General features: G+C 26.6%; 4 protein-coding genes across 5 annotated transcripts; 2 read left to right on the top strand and 2 right to left on the bottom strand.

Annotated features, from left to right (window-relative positions):
- Positions 1–1,139: 1,139 nt before the first annotated feature.
- LOC130678413 (chitin deacetylase 1) lies at positions 1,140–8,066 on the top strand. Its single transcript, XM_057485581.1, has 8 exons — positions 1,140–1,464; positions 3,176–3,291; positions 3,377–3,488; positions 3,647–3,774; positions 3,848–4,053; positions 5,568–6,110; positions 6,203–6,394; positions 7,155–8,066. The coding sequence occupies exons 1-8, from the start codon at positions 1,416–1,418 to the stop codon at positions 7,255–7,257; spliced, it is 1,449 nt and encodes a 482-aa protein (XP_057341564.1). The 5' UTR covers positions 1,140–1,415; the 3' UTR covers positions 7,258–8,066.
- LOC130678433 (NADH dehydrogenase [ubiquinone] 1 subunit C2) lies at positions 7,613–9,625 on the bottom strand. The gene is made up of 3 exons (XM_057485627.1): positions 9,356–9,625; positions 7,894–8,037; positions 7,613–7,819 (listed from the first exon to the last, which is right to left on the bottom strand). Exons 1-3 carry the CDS (start codon positions 9,522–9,524, stop codon positions 7,770–7,772), a joined length of 363 nt encoding a protein of 120 aa, XP_057341610.1. The 5' UTR covers positions 9,525–9,625; the 3' UTR covers positions 7,613–7,769.
- Positions 9,626–12,246: 2,621 nt separating this feature from the next.
- On the bottom strand, positions 12,247–19,263 carry LOC130678248 (transmembrane protein 62-like). Of its 2 annotated transcripts, none has more exons than XM_057485358.1 (11): positions 19,038–19,263; positions 18,600–18,957; positions 17,793–18,042; positions 16,488–16,814; positions 16,289–16,421; positions 15,244–15,399; positions 14,895–15,165; positions 13,920–14,130; positions 13,667–13,841; positions 13,148–13,375; positions 12,247–12,752 (listed from the first exon to the last, which is right to left on the bottom strand). In XM_057485358.1, the coding sequence occupies exons 2-11, from the start codon at positions 18,771–18,773 to the stop codon at positions 12,698–12,700; spliced, it is 1,980 nt and encodes a 659-aa protein (XP_057341341.1). In that variant the 5' UTR covers positions 18,774–18,957; positions 19,038–19,263; the 3' UTR covers positions 12,247–12,697. The 2 variants fall into 2 exon arrangements, with proteins under 2 accessions (XP_057341341.1, XP_057341340.1); XM_057485357.1 differs by having other exon boundaries at positions 18,600–18,941.
- A 93-nt stretch (positions 19,264–19,356) lies between these two features.
- Positions 19,357–23,962, top strand: LOC130678247 (iron-sulfur clusters transporter ABCB7, mitochondrial). Its single transcript, XM_057485355.1, has 2 exons — positions 19,357–19,579; positions 19,660–23,962. The coding sequence occupies exon 2, from the start codon at positions 19,753–19,755 to the stop codon at positions 21,943–21,945; it is 2,193 nt and encodes a 730-aa protein (XP_057341338.1). The 5' UTR covers positions 19,357–19,579; positions 19,660–19,752; the 3' UTR covers positions 21,946–23,962.
- Positions 23,963–23,973: the final 11 nt, after the last annotated feature.

The following is a 23,973-nucleotide window of genomic DNA, read 5'->3' as shown; positions in this document are numbered from 1 at the left end:
GCTTGGTTAAAAAAATCGACTATTTTTTTTTTTTCCAAAAATCATATGGAAAATATTGTTCGAGATGACGAGAAAAAAAATACTGTTAAAGTTTGAGCTCTTAATATTAATGTTAACAACCGCGTCATCGCAATTTTTGATTTCCTATTTAAATAACATGGGAAAATTTTTTTTAAATTTGGAATTTCATCACTCATCAGCGAATCAGTGTATCAGAAAAATCAATATATATTTTTGTTGAAAATTGAACGCTCTACAAAAAAGGTCCCTTATTATTTTTCGATAAATTTAATTTTTAAAAAGTTATTCAAAGTCAAAGTTGAATTCATAGTAAATTTTAGTATTATTTGGACTTTTCCGGCGAAACTATCAGACTTATCACAAAACTTTACTGGACTTTTTTTGTAGATCGTTTTATTTCCCACTAATTACATGTGTACGTACGATGTACGTACAAAGTTTCCGAAATTTTTGAAACTTCTCTAGTTATTTTCATTCAAAAGTAAGTAATTAAAATCTGCGAGAATATCATTTCTTGGAACAAATTGACATTTAAATGCAAATAACGTAAGAGCTTTCAGGAATTTTGAAAACTTTTAACAAAATAAGTTGTAGGAAATGAAATTTATCAAAAAATAATAAGAGATCTTTTTAGAAGAGCGTTCAATTTTCAACAAAAACATCTATTGATTTTTCCGATACACTGATGAATGATAAAATTCTAAACTTAAACAAAAAAATTTCCCATGTTATTTAAATAGGAAATCAAATATTGCGATGACGCGGTTGTTAATATTAAGAGCTCAAACTTTAACAGTATATTTTTTTCGTCATCTCGAAGAATATTTTCCATACAATTTAAAAAAAAAAAAAAAAATAGTCGATTTTTTTGAATCAGTCCAATATATTAATTGAAGATTAATTGAAGACATATTTATATTTATAGAATAAGTATTAAACATATAAATAAATCTAAAAAAATAAGTGAAAACGAAGAGAATCAAGAATGATAATATTACTGACTTAATCGCATGTCGACAAATAAAATCCACTTTTCTCACCGAGCGTCCTCGGTGATGTTGGTTGGATAGAAAGTGCTCGACCATTCAGTAAAACCTTTCATTAGTAGTTCATCAGAACGCAGTACAAGTTGAGTTGTGTCTGGTATACCAAGTGCAAGTTATTGTATTTCCTATTACTAATTTTTATATAAATAATAATATATTTATATTAAACTCAATGTAACTCAAAATTGTGATAAAGATACAAACAAATGATACCTCGTTGTGATCTTGTCTATTTGTACATCAAACATCTTGCGTACAAAAAAATTATTATTTTCAATCGTTAATTTATAAAGTAGTTTTTTTCTTTTTCAAAATATAAATTAAAAATATATTGCATGAAATAAAATAATGAAATTTCAAATTGTGTTTATATTAACTGTTTTCGCAGTGATTGCAGGTAAAAATTTATTTTTGTTATATTTTGTATTTTTATTTATAAGATAATAAAAAATTTAATTTTAAAAAGTAATGAAACAATAGATTAGTTTTAAATTTAAATAAAATATTAAATTTTAAAAACTGTGTTAGACTGACGCATAGTCTGTATATTTCATACCTTTTTTTTTTCTTCATTTTTTTATTTCTTCACGGTAACATTCACTGGAATTATTAAAACCTGTATCATGAATTACAATTAAATGTTGCTCAACTATATTTATAAATTATGAAGAAATTATATTATATAAATCACAAAATTTTTCTAATTCATTTTTTTAAAACTTCATGAATTTTTTTCAATTTTTGTAAAGTTTCCCGAATTTTATATAAATGTAATTTCTAAAAATAAAATTGATTCAAATAAAATAACAAAATAATTAATAAGTTGATTGCCCGGTTTAATTTTATAAATATTATTTAATAAAAAAAAATTCGTTCCAAAAAAATTTCAAGAAAGTTCGACATGTGGAACTTCTAAAATTGAGACAGATTAGAATTTTGATTGAAACTTTTTTTGAACTTTTGTAATTTTGATAGTAAAAAAAAAGTATTTAGGATTTTATATGAGCGAAATTTGAGTCAAAAAAGAATGTTTTTAAAACGTATTTTTACTATATTTTACCCTCGTTCCGAAAAAGTTCCGATTAGAAACTTATAGCTACATAAAAATAAAAAAACGTTCATAAAAAATTGCGAATTAGAGGTTTTTGAACTTTTTCGGAAGTAGGGTAAAATGTAGTTACAATGTTTTAAAACCTTTCTTTCTTGACTCAAAATTCGTCTGTATAAAGTAAAGTGTTTTAATAATATCATACTTTTTTTATACACAGAAAAAAGGATTTCTTGGCGCAAAAAATTTTTTAGGGCAAGTAAAAATTTGTTACGTCAAGAAATCCTTTTTTTCTGTGTATGATTATATAATATTCCTATGAAATATAAAAAAAAAAACAAAGTCTATGTTAAAAAATAAACGAGAAATTATTATTTAATAATATTCATCAGTCAATACCATTACATTAACAAAAGAATTGCATTATATCCTGCTTAACTATAAGAATAGTTGTCATAGTTTCTAAGTATATTCTTATCTTCATTGTATTCATAATTCTACCTATTTAATGAAAAAAATAAAAGTACATTTTTTTAAAATTAATAATATTAAATATTTAACAAATGGCATAAATTAGTAAATATCTTCAGATGAAGAATTAAGGAAGTGTTGTAATGGAGTATTATTAGTATTGGAAGAGACATCAATTATCTTGAGTCAACACGAATATTAGAATGTTTAAAATAACAGTACTTTCTCAAATCTCTGATGTATTGAGATTTTCTCTCTCCATTTTCTGATAGACAAACATTACCTATTAATTTTTTAAATAATTTAAATATCAATTAAATATTTTTTCATTAAAAATAATGAGCGTGAATCTATTTGACAATTGGAAATTTTTTTTATTTTGGAATAAATAAATAAAGTATAAGTAAAATAAAAATTAAAAAAATGGATGTTTATAATTGAAAAATCAATGCACGTTTTTTTTTAAATTCCATTATTTATTTATTTAAAATTAAAAAAATATATTTTTTAATTTGAAAATTCATGAAATTTTTAATGATTTAATTACTTTAAATTTCAATATTATATTGTATGTAATTACTCATTTCAGTTAATTGTCAAAAAACTAAAAAAGAAGACGAAAAAAAAGATGAAGAGTTTACATGTCCAGAAGGACAGGGTAATGGTAACTTTGCTGATCCTGCAACATGCAGACGATTTTACCAAGTAAGTTTTTTTTCTTTTTTTTTTTTTATATATTATAGATATATATATTTAAATATTTATATTTATGACAAAATTTTAAAAAAAGTGTGTAGATGGATACCCGTATTTAAATAGATGCCCGTCAGGATTACATTTTGATGACATAAGTAAATTTTGCACATTTAAAAATGAAGCAAGATGTGGACCGATTCCTACTAGTAAGCATTTTGACACACGGGAAATTAATCATCGTACTGACGTACTTGATACAGAACGCGATATTTTATTTAAAAAATACCGCCACCTTGTATGGACAATCAGTACATTGTAATTATTATTATTATTATAAATTTATCATTATTTATAATTAATTTAGCACCTGCACCAGTTACTGAAACACCAACTGACTTAGCAGAACGATGTGATACAGCCAATTGTCAACTTCCTTACTGTTTTTGTTCTCGCGATGGAACACTAATTCCTGGAGGACTTGCACCTGAAGATGTCAGTATTTAAAACATCTAAATTATTATTTTTTAAATTATTATGTATCTTAATATTACCTACAATTTTACAGACACCACAAATGATACTTATGACCTTTGATGGTGCGATAAATCATAATAATTTTGATCACTATCAAAAAATATTCAACAGTGATCGTTTAAATCCTAACAATTGTCCGCTAAAAGGAACATTTTTTATTTCTCACGAATATTGTAATTATAATATGGTACAAAGTTTAGCTCACGATGGCCATGAAATCGCTACTGAAACTATTTCGTAAGTTATATAATTATATTAGTTAAAAGTAAATTTTTATGTATTTATTCATTTATTTATTTAACAATTTCCGCAATACATAAATTCTACAATTTAACGAAAAATCTAAAAAAATTCAAGAAGGTCATTCGGCAGCCGAAATGGAAGTAGATTTCTCGTAATAAATTTATTATTGAACCGTTAGAAGTTTTAATGATAGTAAGCACCACTAAAAATTTATGACATAAAGTTTGAATCACAATAGTTTAAATAAATTATTAAAATTTAAGTATTAACTTAAAAATATGTGTGTCAAGCACCATAATTAATCATATACTTGCCTTTGAACGTCATGATAAATGAACGATACATTTTTAGATAGCCATAGTAGTGTGATTAGAAGTTTATTCTATCAGCTTCAAGATGCAATCAACGAAATTAACCTGCAACGATTCATTCAAAAGATATTGAGTTGAAGCCGTAAAAAAAATTTTTTCAATTTATCAAAAATTTTCAGTTATTATCGTATTTAAAAAAATTGTCGAAATTTTAAGTTAAATAACGAAAATCAAAGTTAATTTCGTGAACTTTCAGATAAATTTAACAGAAATAAGCTATTACTTTTTATTCAAAGGTTATTTGGAAAGAAATTGACAAATGACAACTTTTTTTTTTTAATTTGAAAAACTTTAAACACCCACAACTTTTGAACTAACCGACTAATTTGGCTAATCTTTGAACTTGTCTGAGATTTTTACCCCAAAAAAAAGTATGTTAAGTTTCATTCAAATTCGTTCGAAATTGTAGACGCTATCGTGTAGACATGCATACATTAGGGTGGTCGTTAAAAATTGAATTGTCTCGAAATCCTCTAAATACTCAATTGATCAGATCTAAAAAAAGTTTTTATCAAATATCTTCATAAATACACATTTTATGAAAAAAATGAGCATGACCTTTTTTATCAAGAATTTAATTTCCTACAAAATCGTATCCATGATTTTTTCCTTTAATCTGCATATTTCATGAGATATTTTAAAAAATCCACGATTGTATCGAAAAATGAATTTTGATCGTCCTGAGGCACGTGTTTTTTTTTATTTAAAAAAAAAACCAAAGTCCCCACGTATTTTTTTTACTAAAAAGAAGCTTTTTATGGGGCGTTTGAGAAAATTTAATTTTTTACGACCGACTTAACATACATATATATATAAATTTTTTAACTAGTAGTATTTTTGGAACCTACTCGACGAATTATGACAAAATTCTTTGAAAATTCCGCTTTGAGGACAAATGCAAAAGCCAGTTTTCTATCAGAAATCTCTTAAAAAGATACAGCAAATGATCCAAAAAAGAAATAAACATGATTAGTCATACAGTTTAATTATCGGATTCAGTTTTCGCTCTATTTTCACTTGAATTGACTTCTTGATTGCATTTAGAGACCCACCAAAAAAATGTATCGATTTTGAGTAGTCATTAACAAATTTATAAATTCAATTCATGTTTATTAGTTTATTAAATTAATATTTTAGATTACAAAAAGGTTTAGAAGATAAAGGTTACGAAGAGTGGGCTGGTGAAATGATTGGAATGCGTGAGATTTTGCGTCATTTTTCAAACATCAGTATCAACGAGATCTCCGGGATGCGTGCGCCCTATTTAAAACCTGGTAGAAACACTCAGTACAAAGTAATCGAAGACTTTGGTTACATATATGACAGTAGTATTGGAATATCTCCATTAAAAACACCAATTTGGCCTTACACTCTTGACTACAAAATTCCACATGAATGTAAAGCAGGAACCTGCCCAACAAAATCGTTCCCAGGAGTGTGGGAAATACCTCTAAATGCTCACTATGTTGAGACTTACGAAGGTGGCCACTGTCCGTATTTAGATCAGTGTGTTCTTCATAACCACGATCCTGAAGAAGTTTTTGAGTGGCTACAAGAAGACTTCAATCGGTATTATCTTCAAAATCGCGCTCCTTACATGATGCCATTCCACACAAACTGGTTCCAGATTAAAGAATTGGAAAGAGGTCTTGCCAAATTTCTAGACTGGACTATTACATTGTAAGAATTTAATTTAATTCATCTCAGTTCAGTAAAAAGAAAAAAAAAGTATCCATATTAAATAGAATAATAATTAATTAATTAATTTTTAGACCTGATGTTTATTTCGTAACTGCCACACAAGCTTTGAGATGGATCACGGATCCTAAACCTTTAAAAGCACTTAATAATTATGAACCATGGTCTTGTAAAAAAGTTGAAAATGACCCTGGCCCACCTTGTAATAATGCTAATAAATGTGCACTTGATTTTAAACCAGCTGACGCTAATTTTACAACAACAAGGTAAATAGTAATTTAATCCCTGATTAAAAACTTCGTTTGAATCCGATTGGAAAATTCTAATCCGAAATTTTTGATTGATTTTTAGTCAGATTTAATTGGATAGTTCCGGATGAATCTGATTAAAAAATTTCAATCAGATTTAATCAGAAAATAATTGAACAACAATTATTATTCTGTTAAAATCCGATCGAAATATTTCTATCGGATTTGATCGGATTCAATCGGAAAATAATCAAAAAATAAATTTATTACTTTCCGATAAAATCCGATTCAATCTGGTATAAAAATTTGAATTGGATGCTTGGCCCTGATCAAAAACTCCGATTGGATAATTCTAATCGGATCGTTTCGAATGAATCTGATTGAAACTTAATCGGAAATCGGAGTTATTAAAAAAAAAAAAAATTCTTATTTTCTAATTGAATTTGATTAAAAAATTTCAATCGGATTTAATCAGAAAATAATTGAAGAAAAATTATTTTCCGATAAAATCCAATTCAAATATTTCTATCAGATTCAATCGAAAAATAAATTCATTATTTTCCGCTAAAATCTGATTGAAAAATTTCAATCAATAAATACTTGGAATGCTCCATAGTAATTGTGATTGAATGTTTGTTTCCAATTGAATCTGTTAGAAATCCGATTGAGTTCCAATTAGATTCAATCAAATGTAATAGGAGTTTTTAATCAGAAATTACTCAATGCTTATAATCATTTATAAAATATATAAACATTTTCTTTTTTTTTTTATCATTAGATATATGGAAACTTGCGTTGAATGTCCAAATAAATATCCTTGGCTTGGAGATGCAAAAGGCTCAGGACTACACAATGACAATTATGATCCAGAGAAAAAATAAATTTACGTTCACTTTGAATGATATGACTTGAGATTAAATGCTCGAGTCAAATAATTAATTTATGCACATATTTTCCTCAAATTATGTAAACAGTATGTTGGCACTAAGTGAAAATATCTAAAACTTATATCCACTGACAAAAATATCTACCATCAGCCTACCAGGGTCCATCAGTAACACCGTGATATTTGGGTTATTAAATATTTTAACAATTAGATATTCTTGTTGGGTATTTTTTCAATTGGATATTTTCATCAGTCACCAGTATGTTAAAGTATGTCTCTATCAACGTATGTTGCTATTTTTCTGTTGAATGAATGATAATAAATAAATTTCTGTTTATAATTTTACAATATCTTTAAATCAACAGTATATTTTACAGGCCGCGTATACATTTATCCGCGTATTTAGATAATGTATTATTAAAAACCAAGTTAATAATAATGATAATAATTATAATTATAATAATAATATTATTATTGTATTAAATATATAAACTAAACGCTCATTTCCTAACGCAGTGGTAACCACGGATGGAATACTTCTCCAAATTTTTTACGATCTGAAATTGTTAAATAATAAATTTTAAACATTTAATTAATATTTCTTTTTTTTTTAATGACGAAAATCTTTTACCTGGAGGTGGAAAATCTTCTGGATGGCGAATAATGTAATCACGGTATGTTGCGTCTCTTGTTGCTAGAATACCTTCTTCACGAATTTTTAAATAATGTCCGATTCCTCCTCCTATTGCTAGACCTAAAATTATATTTTGTATACCTGAAAAAATAAAATTACATTTATTAATATTTTTAATTATTTAATTCAGATTATAAATTATAAAATTGTAAGTAATAAGAATAAAATAATTAGTTAATTTAAAAAAAAATCCAGCTAATTAGGGGAGAGAGGGGCAAAATGGGGTACCCCAAAAATATTATAAAACACTGACTTAAATTTTTTTTCGATTAAAATATACTGAGCAAAAAATAATCTATATTATTAAGAGAACAAGAAAATTTTGTTCCAGCCATATCTATATGATAGAATCAGTTAGTTATTAAATTTGGTATCGTTAAAAAGGTCTCGACTTGATTTTGTGCCTTTTCATGGTTTGAATTATTTTTCATTGCCAAGTATCGAGATAAATAAATTTATCTATATCATTCGAATTACATTTAAATTACGCGGAAAAAAACGGTTGTATTTATTTTCTTTAAATAAATTGATATTTAAATTATTCTGTCACCGAATATGACTGAATATATATATATATATATATATAATTACGAGCAAATAAGCAGAATTTAGTCTATGCCATGTTTTCTATGATAATAAAAATTAAAAAAATTTAATTTGGTATTGATGAAAAAAAATATATTAGACGACAAATAAAAAAAATTTGACGGTGTGTAGTTATTTTTTTCAAGATTTCCATGCTTATACAATCATTGAAATCAATAACTTTGCGAGTTAATGATGAGATTTGTCTCATTAAATTTCAATGATAATAAAAATAAACAAAAGATTCTAGAGTTAACTTTAGAGTAGAGATTTTAATAAACAATTAAATTCAAATCATATTTAATTTGGCAGTAATACTCAGGCAGTCACGTAGTGAAAGGTGCTCGTTTTTAATAAAATAAATACCGTTTATTTGTACTGATATCATCGGACTGTAATTCAAGTTAATTCTTTACTCTTTTTTCTTTATCCATATGAATTAATAAAAATAAATATCACTTTTTTCTAACAAGGAATTAATTTTTAAAAATAAAATACCAAATTTATCGAAAAATTATTTGATAAAAAACTTTTATACTTTTTTATTGTGATTAATCTGGTCGGAGTTATTAATAAAATTTGATTTAATAAATAACACTAAAAAATCTAAACAATTAAAAAAAGATTTTATTTATCACATTGCATAATTTCTAGAGGTTAATTATTATTCACTTTACTTTGCTCTAAATTCAATAATTGTCTTGTCAAATTTTCAAATAGCTCGAGTTTTTTTCAAATAGTGAATATACAAAAATTAATATAATAAATAATAATAAATAAATACACGGTTTATTACTAATTAAATAATAAATACCTGCCCAAATGGGTCGTCTATAAAGCATATTTCCGAGAGCAGGAACTCCTGCTCCAAGTATTCCACAATAAATTTCATGGAAATATTTAGCTAGAAGATTTGGCTCATATGTAGGATCGTGTTCAAGAAGCTTCAAAGCCCATGAAACATCATTCGGTTGATCACTCATATTTGTAAATATTTTTTAATCCGAATAATTTAACAAACAGTAGACTTGAACACTCTTCTAGCCTTTATTTTTTTTCCGACAGCGGCCATATTGGCGTATCACGCTATTGGATAATGAATTTTGAAAGCTACAGCTGTGGCGGGTTTTTTGAAAGTTAGATTTTGATCTTTAATTTATAAAGAATAGCAAACTATTTTTAATTTAATTAAATTCATTGATAGAAACAAAAAAAATGTTAGAAAATCCAAAAGTGCACACCTCAATCGCTCATGATAAATATAAATATTTTATTTTTAATTTCATTTTTTCGGTTTGTTCTTTCAGTTTAGCTTTTATGAGTGTGAATGTAGCAGACATCAGACAAATTTAAAATTATTAATAAATAGAGTAAATAATTAATAAAATAAAATTTAAAAAAACGCGCATTTAAAAAATTTTTAAATTAAAAGTGCATTTTTTAAAAATATTATTTTTTTAATTATTTACTCTATTTATTTATAGTTTTAAATTTGTCTGATGTCTGCTACATTCACATTCATTTAACTTTTATTATTAAAATTTTTTTTTAGATGTTTCGCCTTTTTTTCATAGATTTTGCTTTTTATTTTTTAATCCCACAAATACACAAGCGCTGCTGCCAGTAATTGGTGGAGGAAAAAAAAGAATAAATAATAATAATGAAAATAATAAATGGTAGCTAAATTTTTAATGAATTACCGGTTTAAAGTCTTTTGGTAATTACAATTAAACAAAAAGGATTTAGATATTGATTATCAATATAGGGTTCTTGCAATAAAAAATACAAAGCTAATAAACAAATAATGAGGCCAATTTATTGTATTTTTCGAAAGTTATCGTATTTCCAAAGATTCATACGCAACAACTGACAGCGCTGATTTCTTGAATTAAAATAATTCATTTTAAATCAATGGAATAATTAATCGACTTAACACCGGGTCGAAATTATTCTTTAATAAATGATCTTTGGACTAGTATACAATTTATTCTATTTTATTGACATCGAAAAGTGTAGAGATTTTATTTAACGTGAGTAAATTATTCGAAAAAATAATTTCGGTCGTAAGGCACACAGCGCATTTGCGCTTGAGGTGCGCAATTTTAACATTCTCATTTGTTTTTCAAAACTTCCTTTAGAAATCAAAGAATTATTCAATCAGTTAACTTTTACTTTTTCTAGCGAATATATTTGAAAAATTTCTTATAATTAATTACAAACAAGCTGAAATTTTTTTAACATATTTTTATTGGCACACTTCAAAAACGATCACTTTTAATTACAATTACATCTACAATCATCTCTAATCACTTTACAATAACACGAATAATTAAATTAATTACATAAAACTTCTATTCATTTCAATGACTGTAATTAATATTGGTTCAATTACACACTGTTCAAATAAATTAAACATTTAATTATAAAATAAATATTTAAATATAGTGAAACAGTATTTGTCAAATAACATACGACAATAACAATAATTAATTAATTGATATTTTTCACCATACCTGCACCGGAAGTTTACACGGAGAAATTATTCTTGCTTGAAATGCTATGGCGTCATAGTAAACCGATCCATGTTGGTCACCTTACGGAAATTGAAATAAACACATGAAAAAATTACTATGGCCATAGTAAAATAGACAAAGACTATATCACAAATTCCTGAAATCATTGGAAATTTTACTTTGACCATAGTAATTTTTGCACACTTCAATTTCTGTCAGCTGGCCAACATGGTGCGGCTTTACAATGACACCATAATATTTAAAACGAGAACAATTTCTCCGTGTACGTTCCTGTCCTGTTTAGAGGGAAGAAATTAGTTTTTTTTTTATGAGAAAAAAAATGATAAAAATTAGCCATTTGTCCCATAAACAGAGGCAAAAGTTTAAGCTTTCAGATGCAGATCTGGTGAAAAATCGTTTACACACCATGGAGGAAAGTAGGAAATCCCAATCCGCGTGTTTGCCTATCTTGTCTTCGGCTTGGGTAAACAATTACCCACGTGGGCCGGAATGTCCTACTTTCCTCCCTAGATATGTAATATATTATTTTTGCATTACTTTCTTTGATTACTTTAATTTACATTCTAAGTGTGAATGTAGCTGACAATTTTCAATTTTTTTAAATTATGGAATAAATAAATAAAATATAAGTAGAATAAAAAGTTAAAAATGCGTATTTATATAATTAAAAAATCAGTACGCGCATTTTTTTAAATTACATTATTTTAATTAATTAATTTTAAATTTATAAACTGTCTCATATCTGCTACATTCATTTTATATTTATATCGACATCAGTAAAAGTCTCAATTGAAAAATTAATTTCTTTGTAATTTTATAGAAGGCAAAAAAAAAATTTATACATTAACTTTTTCAACCCTACAAAAATATTCAAACATGTATTATGTATAGAAATTATTGCTTAGGATACAAAAATGATACTGAAGTTAGTCGACATCTAATAGTTTTTAGATTTCTTTCAAAACGATAAACTATAAAAAAAAAATATTTGAAAAAATTGCACCTATAGTTTTTTAAATTTTCTACGAGTGCATATCTTTAATATTTTTTTTTTTTTAAAGTAATTTGTTGAAAAAAAAATAATCAAAAATTGCTAATGTCCTCGAAACTTCAGGATCATATAAAAAAAAAAACAACACTTTAATAGGGTGTAAAAAAAATTATTTCATCAAAAATGTGGAGTTCGGATGTTCTTAATTGAGATAGTTGATAATAATTTCAGTAATATAGTAGTAATAATAAATATATAACTTCGATTGTATGGATATATCACAATAATATTACAAATTAATATCTCTCAATAATTATCTAATGAAATTCGTAAAGTCAGTTCTAGAATGAAGTATATGGAGAAATATTATATATATATACATATATGTATATATATTTAGAAAAATATTTTAAATATAGGTATATACTTATTATATATATATATTTATATATACTAAAAAAGAAATATGGAAATTTAATTTGTTTCTATAAAGATTTATAGTTGGTAAATAAATTATCAAATGGGCTTTTACTTGAGATAGTGTTATAACTATCAGGCATTAGGTATATTTTATCGTTTACTTTTTGGTAAAGCGTAAGTCTTTTTCTATTTTTAAAAATTATTATAGTTACTATTTTTTATTTACTGATGATTCTCTGGAAGCTGACCATGCAAATGTTGCAGATCTAAGACAAAAAAAAATATTTTAAATATTCAATAATCATTCAATGAATGCTGTTGATGTTTAATTCATCAACTGAATCAATGAATTAAATCAGAGATAATTTTTTTTATTAAAAATTTTAGTACTACACAGAAAAAAAGAATTTCTTGGCGCAAGAAATTTATTTTCGCTCTAAAGAATTTTTTCTTGCCCCATGAAAAGTTTTTGTTTTCAATTTATAATGCAAAAAGTTTATTGGGCGAGTAAAAATTTTGTACACCAAGAACTCCTTTTTTTCTGTGTAGTTTTATGTCAACTGATCCCACCAATCAAGTCACCATTTATTTCCTCTTATTATTTTGGGATCACTTGTCATGGAATTACTGGGATCAGTTAATAGCACAGAGACATACTCACCTCAGACAATGATTTGGTAGTCTATAAACTTGGTACCATAACACGAGCGCTAAAATAATACTCCAAGTTCTGAGAGGACACAAAATAGTAGCCAAAGTTCCATAAGCCAACCAAAAGAAATAAGTCATACTGGTTTGCATCATGATTAATAATAAAAATGGTAAATTTATACAAAAAATATAAAATATATTTAATGATTTTCGAGATGACTTTTCAAATTCTTCAAATCTATTGGAAAAAAATAAATTAGCAATATATTAATATTCATGATACTGAATTTAGTCAAGGTCTGATAATTTTTGGATTTTTTTCCGAACAATAAATTATAAAAAAAAAATATTCCAAATAATTGCACCTATAGATTTTTTAATTTTCTACATGTGCATATTTCTTTTTTGTAATTAATTAGTTGAAAAAAAATTCAAAAGTTGTTAATTGTCTTAAACTTCAAGATCATTAATATTTAATATTTTTTACTTTTAAAGTAAAAGTACAATTAACTGATCAAGTATCAATTACCGTTTATCAATCATATATGCCAAAAGAAACGTCAAAGGCATGTGAAATGATAATAACTGATAAAATCCATAAGCGTAAGTGAATGATCCAGGTAAATACGAATCTTTTATAAACATTCCCCATGCAAATACGACACCAATGTGGTTATCAATTATCTCTCCAATGGCCCAAGGTCCTTAAAAAATAATAATAATAATAATAAATGTATTTTTAGTTGATTGCAAAATAAATAAAAATAAATTGAAAAACTCACCAACTGTTAAGTAAACTGTATAAAAAATTAAAGGATAAAATAATCGATCAACTGTTGACAGAATCCAGAATTTTCTGACAAACCATTTTATTATTTTTATTCTAATTCGAGGTCTTTTTATTTTTTTTAATTCACAGAGCTTGTGGCAAAGACGGAAAACACATAAAGGAATAATATTCAGCAAGACCATTATGATGTATGAAACTTCAAACTAAAAATTATTTAACAAATTTGGTAATTGCCGATTTCACTTTTTTATGAATAATATAGAAATATGAACCCAGAAAAAAATAATTTAGATTTCATGAGATCTGATTAGATCAACATCGGTCTAATTCTTTCAAATTTTGGACCCACATTGATAGATCACTCGATCTATTTAAGTCTACTCAGACTAAGATAGATCTCCTTAGATTTAAACTATTGAATTTTTTTTTACCAGACCTCGAAATTTTTTTAAAATTCAAAATTTTAAATTTTTATAATTTGATAATTTGCTGTTTTTAGTTCGGATCCATAGATCTAAATAATTAAAAAACTAGATCTAAATAAAATAACAGATATATGTCTCTGTCTATTTAAGTTATTTATTTCCGGAGTGCTTTTTTTTATAAAACCAATTATAATTAAGGTAAAAGACCTAGTACTTGATCAGGGAACTAGTACTCAGTCACGTGATGTATTTTTATATCTATATTTAGTAAAATTTAGTAAGCCCTGATTAAAAACTCCGACTCAATCCGACTGAATCTGATTGAAACTCAATCGGGAACAAACATTCAATCGGAATTCGAACATTAATCGGAATTCCCAATTGGATTCATTCGAAACTTTCCGATTAAATCCAATTAGAAGTTTCTAATCGGATTCAACCGGAGTTCTAATTAGGGAATATAGATATACAAATACATGAGTGATTGGGTACTAGTTCACTGATAGGGTACTAGGTCTCTTACCTTACATCAATATACTTACGACTGTAGTTGCGTTAGACATAAGAATAAATCTAGATAGAACTTTAAATGATAAACGAGTTTCATCTAAAGCGAAAGGTTGCATTATTTCTTTTTCTTTGCCATGTTCATCTACAACCTGAGCGCGTATAATTTGTAATCCATTTTTATACAAAGTTGCATTCCACTTAGCAGTGTAAAGTGGTCCTTTAATATGATCACAATAAATCCAGGCTTCATCATTTATTTTTACTTTAACTTTTTTAATTGGTGCCGTAGAAAATGCCAAAACTCTATGAAAAAAAAATTTTTTAATGACTTAATATTTATAAAATCCGTTAATATTTTCAACTTGAAATTTCATTTCATACCTTATGTGTGTAGATTTAATAATAGAATCCAAATTTTCTTTAGTCGGCATTTTATAAAGAGCATGTTTAGGATTTGTTATCAGTATTACAGGCCAATCACCATGTTTTACATCAATGAATGAAAATTGTCCATGATCTATTGCAGCAACTCGGTACCTGATAATTAATTAAAATTTTTATATTATCATAAAATATATCGCGTCACTAATTCTAAAAGGACATATTTTTATACGCCCTTTTGGCTTTAGTTACTCAGTTTAAAACCAAAAGGACGTATAACTTTTTTTTTTAATTGCTACCCTGATAGCCACCATACCCGCAAGTTAACTTTAAGCTACGGCCGTATTCTGAAGCCAACTTAAAAGCAAATGTTGGAGAGCAAACAGTTGCGGTTAAGTTGATAGTAGATTGTCTGTAACTTGAATTTAATTTGATTCCAAGTGTTACTGTCAGATAATGACGTTAAGTTGATTGAAAGTTTCACTTTAAATTGACGGCAAGTTTTTCTGCCAAATTACATTCAGATGACGGCAGTTGATTTGCATCAACTTGCACGCAAGTATTATCCAGCCAAGGCTTGCCAGAAACTTGTTGTTAAGTTGGCCGAAAATGTTTCACTGCAGAAATTGCTGAGCAAGGTGTAGCTATCAGGGTAATTATATTATAGACTTATTCTAGAGCTTTCTAAAGTCCTTTAAGCTTTCAAAATTTTTTTGTCAATTTTTAGCTATAAAATAAGTCTACAAAAACGATTGGCAAACAAAAAAAAATTATACGCCCTATTGGCTGGTTTCCTAAAGCCAAAAGGGCGCATAAAAATATAAGTTCTTTTGGAATTAGTAACGTGATATAGAATGTGATGGATGTCTGTGCAATAAATTAATCTAATATTATATTTTATGCTTTATTTAACACACACTTGTGTGCAACATGTGCAATTGCCGAGTGGCGTTAATAAATAAATAATATTTGCACATTATGTTGGTAAAATAAAGTAAAATTTATGTAAATATTAAAAAATATTTTTTTGAATTTTAATACTTACATACGATTATCTTTCCAATCTCCTAATTCTAATTCTAAAAATCCTGCATGTTGAATAGTATACATTTCAGGTGATGTACCTCCAAGAGTATGATAATGTCCACAAAGGTAGACCATCCCTTCTCTATAATCACCTAAATTACAATAAAAAAATTATTATAATGAAGAGAATTTTATTAAATAGAAATCGAATGGCTTACCCATAATATTTCTAACACTTTTTGTATCGTCGGTTAAAATAGAAGACGTAGGATAATGTCCAAACCAAATAATATAATCGCTATTTAAACGTCGAGACTCTTGAGCAAGTTTTTTAATATTATTTACTTCCTGATGATCCAAAAATCCGATAAAATTAAATGGACGTCTTGGTCCCGGCTCAAGACACGCATCTATTGCAATGAAAGAAAATTTCTCATTGCCTGTTGATATTTGATGTAGATACGAACGTGGGTGTTTTTTTCCTTGTACTGAGTAATTTGTGTAATAATTTTCTGGAGAGTTAATTGCTATAATATTAAAATTATCTGAAAATAAATAAAATTTAAAAGTATTTAAATATTTTGCGCTAATCGGTAGTATACATAAATATTATACATATAAATTTTAATTTGATTTAAAGAAAAACAAACAAAAAGAAAAAAGAAATTACTGTTTAAATAATTAAAAAGTTACTACATCTTGTACTAATTAATTAGGACATAGTAATTTTTTCGCACACTGTAAGAAATTAGCGGAGTGAACGCAAATTAAATCCGGAGTGGATTATTGCTTATTAATTTAATCTCCTCGGGAGTTTAATTTAATATTGAAAATCCGGTTCAGAGTGATTATAGATTGAAATGAAATCTAGATCACTCCAAAATCATTCAGCTGAAAAAACAAACTCTCTATTTACTCCATATGCAGATTGATTTTTTTTTAAAACCTCGGAACTCCAAGTGACGGAGTGAATTCGGATTCAAATAAAATCCGTAATCACTCCGAGTTCACTCCCAATTTTTCACAGTACATGTACTGAGAACCATGTGAGGGATTCACCGAAAAAATTGAGATTCGAGGAGTGCTGATTATATTACGATAAATAAATAAATATTAAGTCATTAAATTTAAGTATATTTTATCGTAGAAGGCTGTGAGAATGCGAAAAGACTTGTAAAAAAACAATAGGTGAGTGACAGAATAATGGAATGGGATAAAATATATTATAAGAATGCGGTCAGGCAGTTATTATAGAGTAAGTTGAAGGGTGATGTGGATGAGGATATCCCTACTTCCGGAAAATTGAAAGTACAATTAAAGACCGTTTGGTAACGAAAGGGATTTAGTTGGTAAATAGGCAAAAGAAAAATTTTAGATTATAGTCATATCAGTAGAAACAAGAGAGACGAGGTTTGAGAGTATCTAAATAAGGGAGAGACTGAAAGAAATGTGGTTTATATATGCTGTAAAGCTTTGTAAAACACAAATGTGATACAAATAAAATATATTAACGTAATTTATACCATGATTGCCTCGAGTATCCAGCCAAGTAGTTTTTTTTGTAACAGCTGTCTCTTTAAGTACTCTTTCATAGTGTTGCCACTCTTCTAAGCTTTGCTTAGAGCCCATGGCATCTTTAGTTTTGGCATCAGTTAAATCACCTGATGCTAATACAACTACAGGTTTTATTGTTTTAACAGTAATATCACAAAATTCTTTAAATTCCGTTATTCTTGAGTAATCTTTAAAAATACTTATATGGATATCTGAGATCTAAAAAAAAAATAAAATTTGATATTAACTTTTACTAGTAAAAAATATTAGAAAAAGAATTTTTAAAAACTAGAAAAAAAGCTTGAGTTGGATGAACTCTTTTTACTTTTTTTTTTTTAGTTACCACTGATCAAATTTATTCACTCGTAAAATTTATGCAAGCCTTTGTATTCAGTACTAAAAATTAAAAACTTCAAAAAAATTTTTCTCTGGAATTACTCAATAAATTTTTTTTTTAATTTATACAGACACATTTTTTTTTAATTAAGAAAAAATTTATAAAGTTCATAGAAATATGATTAAATTCGTTTTTAAATTTGAGTAAAAAATGTCTTATTTCTGCAAATTTTTTAAATATTTTATTGAGTAGTTTCACATAAAAAATTTTTTGTTTTAAATTTAGAATTTTTATTACTGCCTTCAACGCTTGTATATTTCGATTTTAAATTTTATGGACAAGTTAATTTAATCAATAGTAATTTAAGTTAAAAAAAAAAATCAGCTCATTAAGCTAAGGAACATTTGCATACTTATCCAGATTTTTATTTTTTATTTACCTGTAAAAACCACATGAGATGATCTGGAGAATCATCAATATCATAATATTTTGGTTTAATTGTATCTACATTGGATTCAACGTCTGTAGCAATTAAATTAGTTATTTTGGCAACGAAAATGGAAAGCATTAAGATGAAACTAAGAAAAGCGATGGTAGACATGGATATTTTCATTTTTTTAAATTCTATTTTAACAATTAACTAACATTGATAATTAATAAGTCAGTGCCGCATTATTTGAATCTATAAATCTTCATTATTTTTTTTTTTGGTTTCGTTCCACTCATTGATTTATTTTACTCATAAACCAGAATACGATTTTTCATGTTAAAAAATTTGATTCTGTAAAAAATAAATACTTATTTATATATATTTAGATAAATATATCTACTAATTTAATTATTTATCAAATTTTTTTAATAACAAAAAAAATCATACCTTTATCATCATATTAATTTACACAAAAACAAAAAAAAACTCACAAGTGGTTATTATTATTTATCAGCTGATATATATTTAGCCACCTTACATTTAAAAATCTTATAGAATTTTATTACATCACCGAGTTATCGTATTGTAAATATATTCGTGGTTAGAAAATAAAACTGATAAAAAAATAGTTATTTTTATTTGGAAGAAAAAAAACATAAATAAATTTCTAATTGTGTTCTAACTAAGTATAATTGTCATCGTCATCAACATTCATCAAAAAAATTTATTTATATATTTATATTTACATAATGTGTATTTTAGCTGTCGATAAGACAGAAATTTTCTAATAGATATTTAAAAATATCAACATAAAATTTAATGAGCAAGTACTAAGAAAATTGAATTGCAAAAATAAAAATTATATTTAAAATTTAATTATTACAAAATTTATTTTAAAATTACATCAACAAAATTTACAAATATGTGATCTATTGAGTTTTTTATCGCTCGTATCTGCACTTTACCAATCAAACATTCGTAGATAACAGGTTATAAAATTATTTTTATTTATTTTTTTAAATATATTATTGCATGGAAACCTTATACTTATCAGCAATTATATTTATAGATAACAACTCAATAAATAGTTAAGTATTAATTAATATATTTAGCACGTGCTAAAGTGTACATGGTAAGCAACAGTGTTTACAAATAATTAATCATGGTGACTCGATTAATATGTAACAGTTTTCCTCGGTTGACAAAACATCAAATAAAAATAGGAGAAAAAATAATTTTTCCAAGTAACCATCTAATTTATTATAACATATTTTCAAAATATAAGTCAATAATCGTTACGAGGTCCAGTAGTGGAAATAGTATTGACCGAGCCCAAGCAAAACAAAATATTCCACAAGCTAAATCTGTAATTACACCTGTAAAAAATTCATTGATTGTTGATGGAGTTACTGGTAACAAACCTGGGCAACAAAAACGAAATTGTTTCCATCCAGGAGTATCCAATTTAGGGGAAAAAACTTTTAATTTAAAAGATAATCCACCGATAACAAGTTCGGAGATGATAAAAGCAATGCTCAGTTACATTTGGCCAGAAGATGATCCAGAAATACGTAAAAGAGTCAAAATAGCAGTTGGTTTATTAGTTGGTTCAAAGGTAGTAAGTGTTACAGTACCATTTTTTTTTAAACACGCAATTGATAAACTTAATGAGGTATCAGTATCAGCTGGAGGTGATGCGATTCTTAGTTTAAATACAGCACCAGATACAGTTATCACAATAGCAACTTCACTTCTTTTAGGATACGGTATCGCGCGTTGTAGCGCTGCTGGTTTAAATGAATTAAGAAATGCCGTGTTTTCAAAAGTTGCACAGAATTCAATACGTAAAATTGCTAGAAATGTTTTCCAACATCTACACAATCTTGATTTATCTTTTCATTTGACAAGACAAACAGGAGCGTTGTCGAAGACTATTGACCGAGGAAGTCGTGGAATTAACTTTGTTTTATCAGCAATGGTATTTAATGTCGTGCCAACAATATTTGAATTGGCATTAGTCAGTACGATATTAGGAATTAATTGTGGAATTGAGTACTCAGCAATTTCTTTAGGATGCGTTGGTATTTATACAGCATTTACTCTCGGTATAACTCAATGGAGGACTAAATTTCGTGTTTATATGAATAAAGCTGAAAATGATGCTGGTAATAAAGCTATCGATTCACTTATTAATTATGAAACAGTTAAATATTTTAATAACGAAAAATTTGAAGCTGAAAGATATGACGCGTCATTAAAAAAATATGAAGAGGCATCATTGAAAACTAGTACCAGTTTAGCATTACTTAATTTTGGACAGAATTTAATTTTTAGCGGCGCCTTGACATTAATTATGTTGATGGCTGCTAAAAATATAACTAATGGAACAATGACTGTTGGTGACTTAGTTATGGTCAATGGATTATTATTTCAATTATCAGTACCATTAGGATTTCTAGGATCTGTTTATCGCGAAGTTAGACAAGCATTGATTGATATGCAAACAATGTTTTCATTAATGGCACGACCACCAGCTATTGAAAATCAATCAAATGCTAAACATTTTGTTATTTCACCAGCAACGTCAAATATTTTTTTTGATAATGTCAGTTTTCAATATATACCAGGAAAAAAAATACTAGACAACATTTCTTTTACTATTTCAAGTGGAAAAAAAGTTGCTATTGTGGGTGGATCTGGATCTGGAAAAACGTCAATCGTCAGATTATTGTACAGATTTTTTGATCCACAGCAGGGTAATATTTTAATAAATGATCAAAATATTTCTAGTGTCGATTTGAATGAATTAAGACAAGCAATCGCTATTGTACCACAAGATTCAGTATTATTTCATGAATCGATTTACTATAATTTGAGTTATGGAAATTTAAATAAAAGTAGAAATGAAGTTTACGAAGCAGCAGCGATGGCTAATTTGCACGATGTTATTCTTAAATGGCCTAAAGGATATGATACTCCGGTGGGTGAAAGAGGCTTAAAATTGAGCGGCGGTGAAAAACAAAGAGTTGCCATCGCGCGAGCTATTTTAAAAAATAGCCCGATATTGATATTTGACGAAGCTACATCAGCATTAGATTCAATAACAGAATTACATATTTTGGATGCTTTACGTCGTGCGACTGTTGGACGAACTTCAATCGTTATTGCTCATCGTCTATCGACAGTTATGGATGCAGACGAAATACTAGTGTTAGAAAATGGAAAAGTTGCTGAAAAAGGAACGCATCAAGAATTATTAAGGAAAACGAAATCTGTATATAAGAATCTATGGAATGTTCAACATTTAGGTGTCATTAATTCCGACGAAAAAAATTATCCGGAAGGCAATAATTAAAATAAAGTAATTTATTATGTTACTTTTTATTTTAACATCTGAAAATAATATAAATTTGCATTTGTTTTTTCACTGTATTTAATTAATTATAAATAATTGTAAAATAGTTGACACTTATCAATTAATTTGGTGATTGAAAGTAAAAAAAAATTACTGGGTTTTAAAGGCGGATGTCTTACACAGATCCCGATGACGCAGATATATTGATGATCCAGATCCCAAATATTTATATTCCCATTACTCAGATTCCTGATGATACAGATAATCAATTACCCAGATTTCGATGACACAGTTGACTTTCTTACTTACTGACCGTAAATCTTAAATCAAAAAGAAAATTTTGAATTCAAGATTTTCTATAGATTATTTTAGATGATGGAAAATCCTGATTTTCTATGGATTTTCTTAGATGATGACGAGTCCTGATTTTCAATGGACTTTCTATAAAAACTCTATAAAAATCCTTAGAAATTCTTGAATCCAACATTTTTATTTTGATTTAAGATTTACGGTCAGTAAGTAAGAAAGTCGTGTATCATCGGGAATCTGGATCATCAATACATCTGCGTCATCGGGCTCTGTGTAATAGACATCCACCCAGTTTTAAAACCAAATTTAAAAAAATAATTAAATTTCGATACATAAAAAACCTTAACAAATTAAAGAAATAGACTACGAAAGTTTTATTGGTTTTGTAATAAAGTTTTTTTTTATGAGTATGAATGTAGCTGACAATTAGTAATTTTTTGAATTTTGGAATAAATAAATGAAATGTAAGTAGAGTAGAAATTAAAAAAAAATGCGTATTTAGATAATTGAAAAATCAGTACGCGCTTTTTTTCAATTTCATTATTTTAATTTATTTAAAATTTATAAATTGTCTCATGTCTGCTACAATCACACTTATTTTTTTTTTTTTTATATAATTGTAACAATAATATTTATTGTTGATGACTTGATTTTAACAAAACTTATATGTTCAAGATTTAAATGGAATAAACCCTTAAATGTAACAATTTATTATCATTAGATTTGAACACAATGATCTGAAAAAATTACCGAATACTTCAATTTACAAAATTTGAGAAAACTGCCAACTTGTATTAAATAATGTATTGCCAATTTTATTTTAATTTTAAATTATTGTTATAGAATTTATAAAACTGTAAAAAGTAATGTTGTTATTTATTGTTGTTAAATTACTAATTATAATAAATTTAATTGGTAAAGTAACAGACATATTGCTTACCAATTGATATTATGTCTTGTATGATAAAAATAAAATACATTTATTTATTATTAATTCATATACTCAGGTCGAAAAATTTGATTTGATTTTAGTCTAACTAGATTGTATTTGGACTAATTCGTGTGTCTTTAAATTTTTACAAAAATTTTATAATGTCTTTAATCTCAAGATGATTAAAAACACACTAATGAAAATAACAGGCAGTAAAAGTCTGATTCTGGTTTGGATAAAAACAAAAGAAGGCAAAATATTATGAGAAGAAAGTCTGATTTTGATCTATAGGCGACCGAAACCGGACTAAAAATTATTGACAATGTCTGAAAATACTCTAAATAAAAAATAGTACAGGTGAAATTCAATTCAATTTCACATGTTAATTAAATATACAAATAAAGAGTAAAATTGAATAGAAATAACTAAAATTCTTATTTAATGAAACATCAAATTTTTCGATCCGGGTTTGCTGTTAAATTTTTTTTTTAAAACCGTTTTAATTTTACAATTATTTTGATTAGTGTGATCTATCAAATCCTTCTAAAACCTTTTTATAGATTGTAAGAGACCCGGTACCCGATCAGGAAACTAGTATCCGATCACTCATGTATTTTTATATCTATATTTACTAAATTTTACAAAATATAGGTATACAAATACATGGAGTGATCGGGTACTAGTTCCCTGATCAGGAACTAGATATTTTACCTATGCCACAAAAACTAAAACAAAATAAATAACTGATAAAAAAAATTAAAATGAAATAGAAAAAACCCAATGACAAT

Source organism: Microplitis mediator, chromosome 1, assembly GCF_029852145.1.
Source record: "Microplitis mediator isolate UGA2020A chromosome 1, iyMicMedi2.1, whole genome shotgun sequence".
NCBI classification, from domain to species: Eukaryota; Metazoa; Arthropoda; class Insecta; order Hymenoptera; family Braconidae; genus Microplitis; species Microplitis mediator.
The sequence above is the reverse complement of the archived record's forward strand: the minus strand, read 5'-3'. Positions and strand labels throughout refer to the sequence as shown.

What these genes read in the sequence shown, in the direction of transcription:
- LOC130678413 (XM_057485581.1), top strand. Translation starts at nt 1,416, where the DNA reads ATGAAATTTCAAATTGTGTTTATATTAACTGTTTTCGCAGTGATTGCA. An exon ending in GAGGACTTGCACCTGAAGAT is followed by an intron (nt 3,775 to 3,847) that starts GTCAGTATTTAA and finishes ACAATTTTACAG; the next exon opens with ACACCACAAATGATACTTAT. An exon ending in ATCGCTACTGAAACTATTTC is followed by an intron (nt 4,054 to 5,567) that starts GTAAGTTATATA and finishes TTAATATTTTAG; the next exon opens with ATTACAAAAAGGTTTAGAAG.
- LOC130678433 (XM_057485627.1), bottom strand. Translation starts at nt 9,524, where the DNA reads ATGAGTGATCAACCGAATGATGTTTCATGGGCTTTGAAGCTTCTTGAA. An exon ending in TAGACGACCCATTTGGGCAG is followed by an intron (nt 8,038 to 9,355) that starts GTATTTATTATT and finishes TTATTTTTTCAG; the next exon opens with GTATACAAAATATAATTTTA. An exon ending in AGAAGATTTTCCACCTCCAG is followed by an intron (nt 7,820 to 7,893) that starts GTAAAAGATTTT and finishes TAACAATTTCAG; the next exon opens with ATCGTAAAAAATTTGGAGAA.
- LOC130678248 (XM_057485358.1), bottom strand. Translation starts at nt 18,773, where the DNA reads ATGAAAATATCCATGTCTACCATCGCTTTTCTTAGTTTCATCTTAATG. An exon ending in GATTGGAAAGATAATCGTAT is followed by an intron (nt 15,400 to 16,288) that starts GTAAGTATTAAA and finishes ATTAATTATCAG; the next exon opens with GTACCGAGTTGCTGCAATAG. An exon ending in GCATATATGATTGATAAACG is followed by an intron (nt 13,376 to 13,666) that starts GTAATTGATACT and finishes TTTTTCCAATAG; the next exon opens with ATTTGAAGAATTTGAAAAGT.
- LOC130678247 (XM_057485355.1), top strand. Translation starts at nt 19,753, where the DNA reads ATGGTGACTCGATTAATATGTAACAGTTTTCCTCGGTTGACAAAACAT.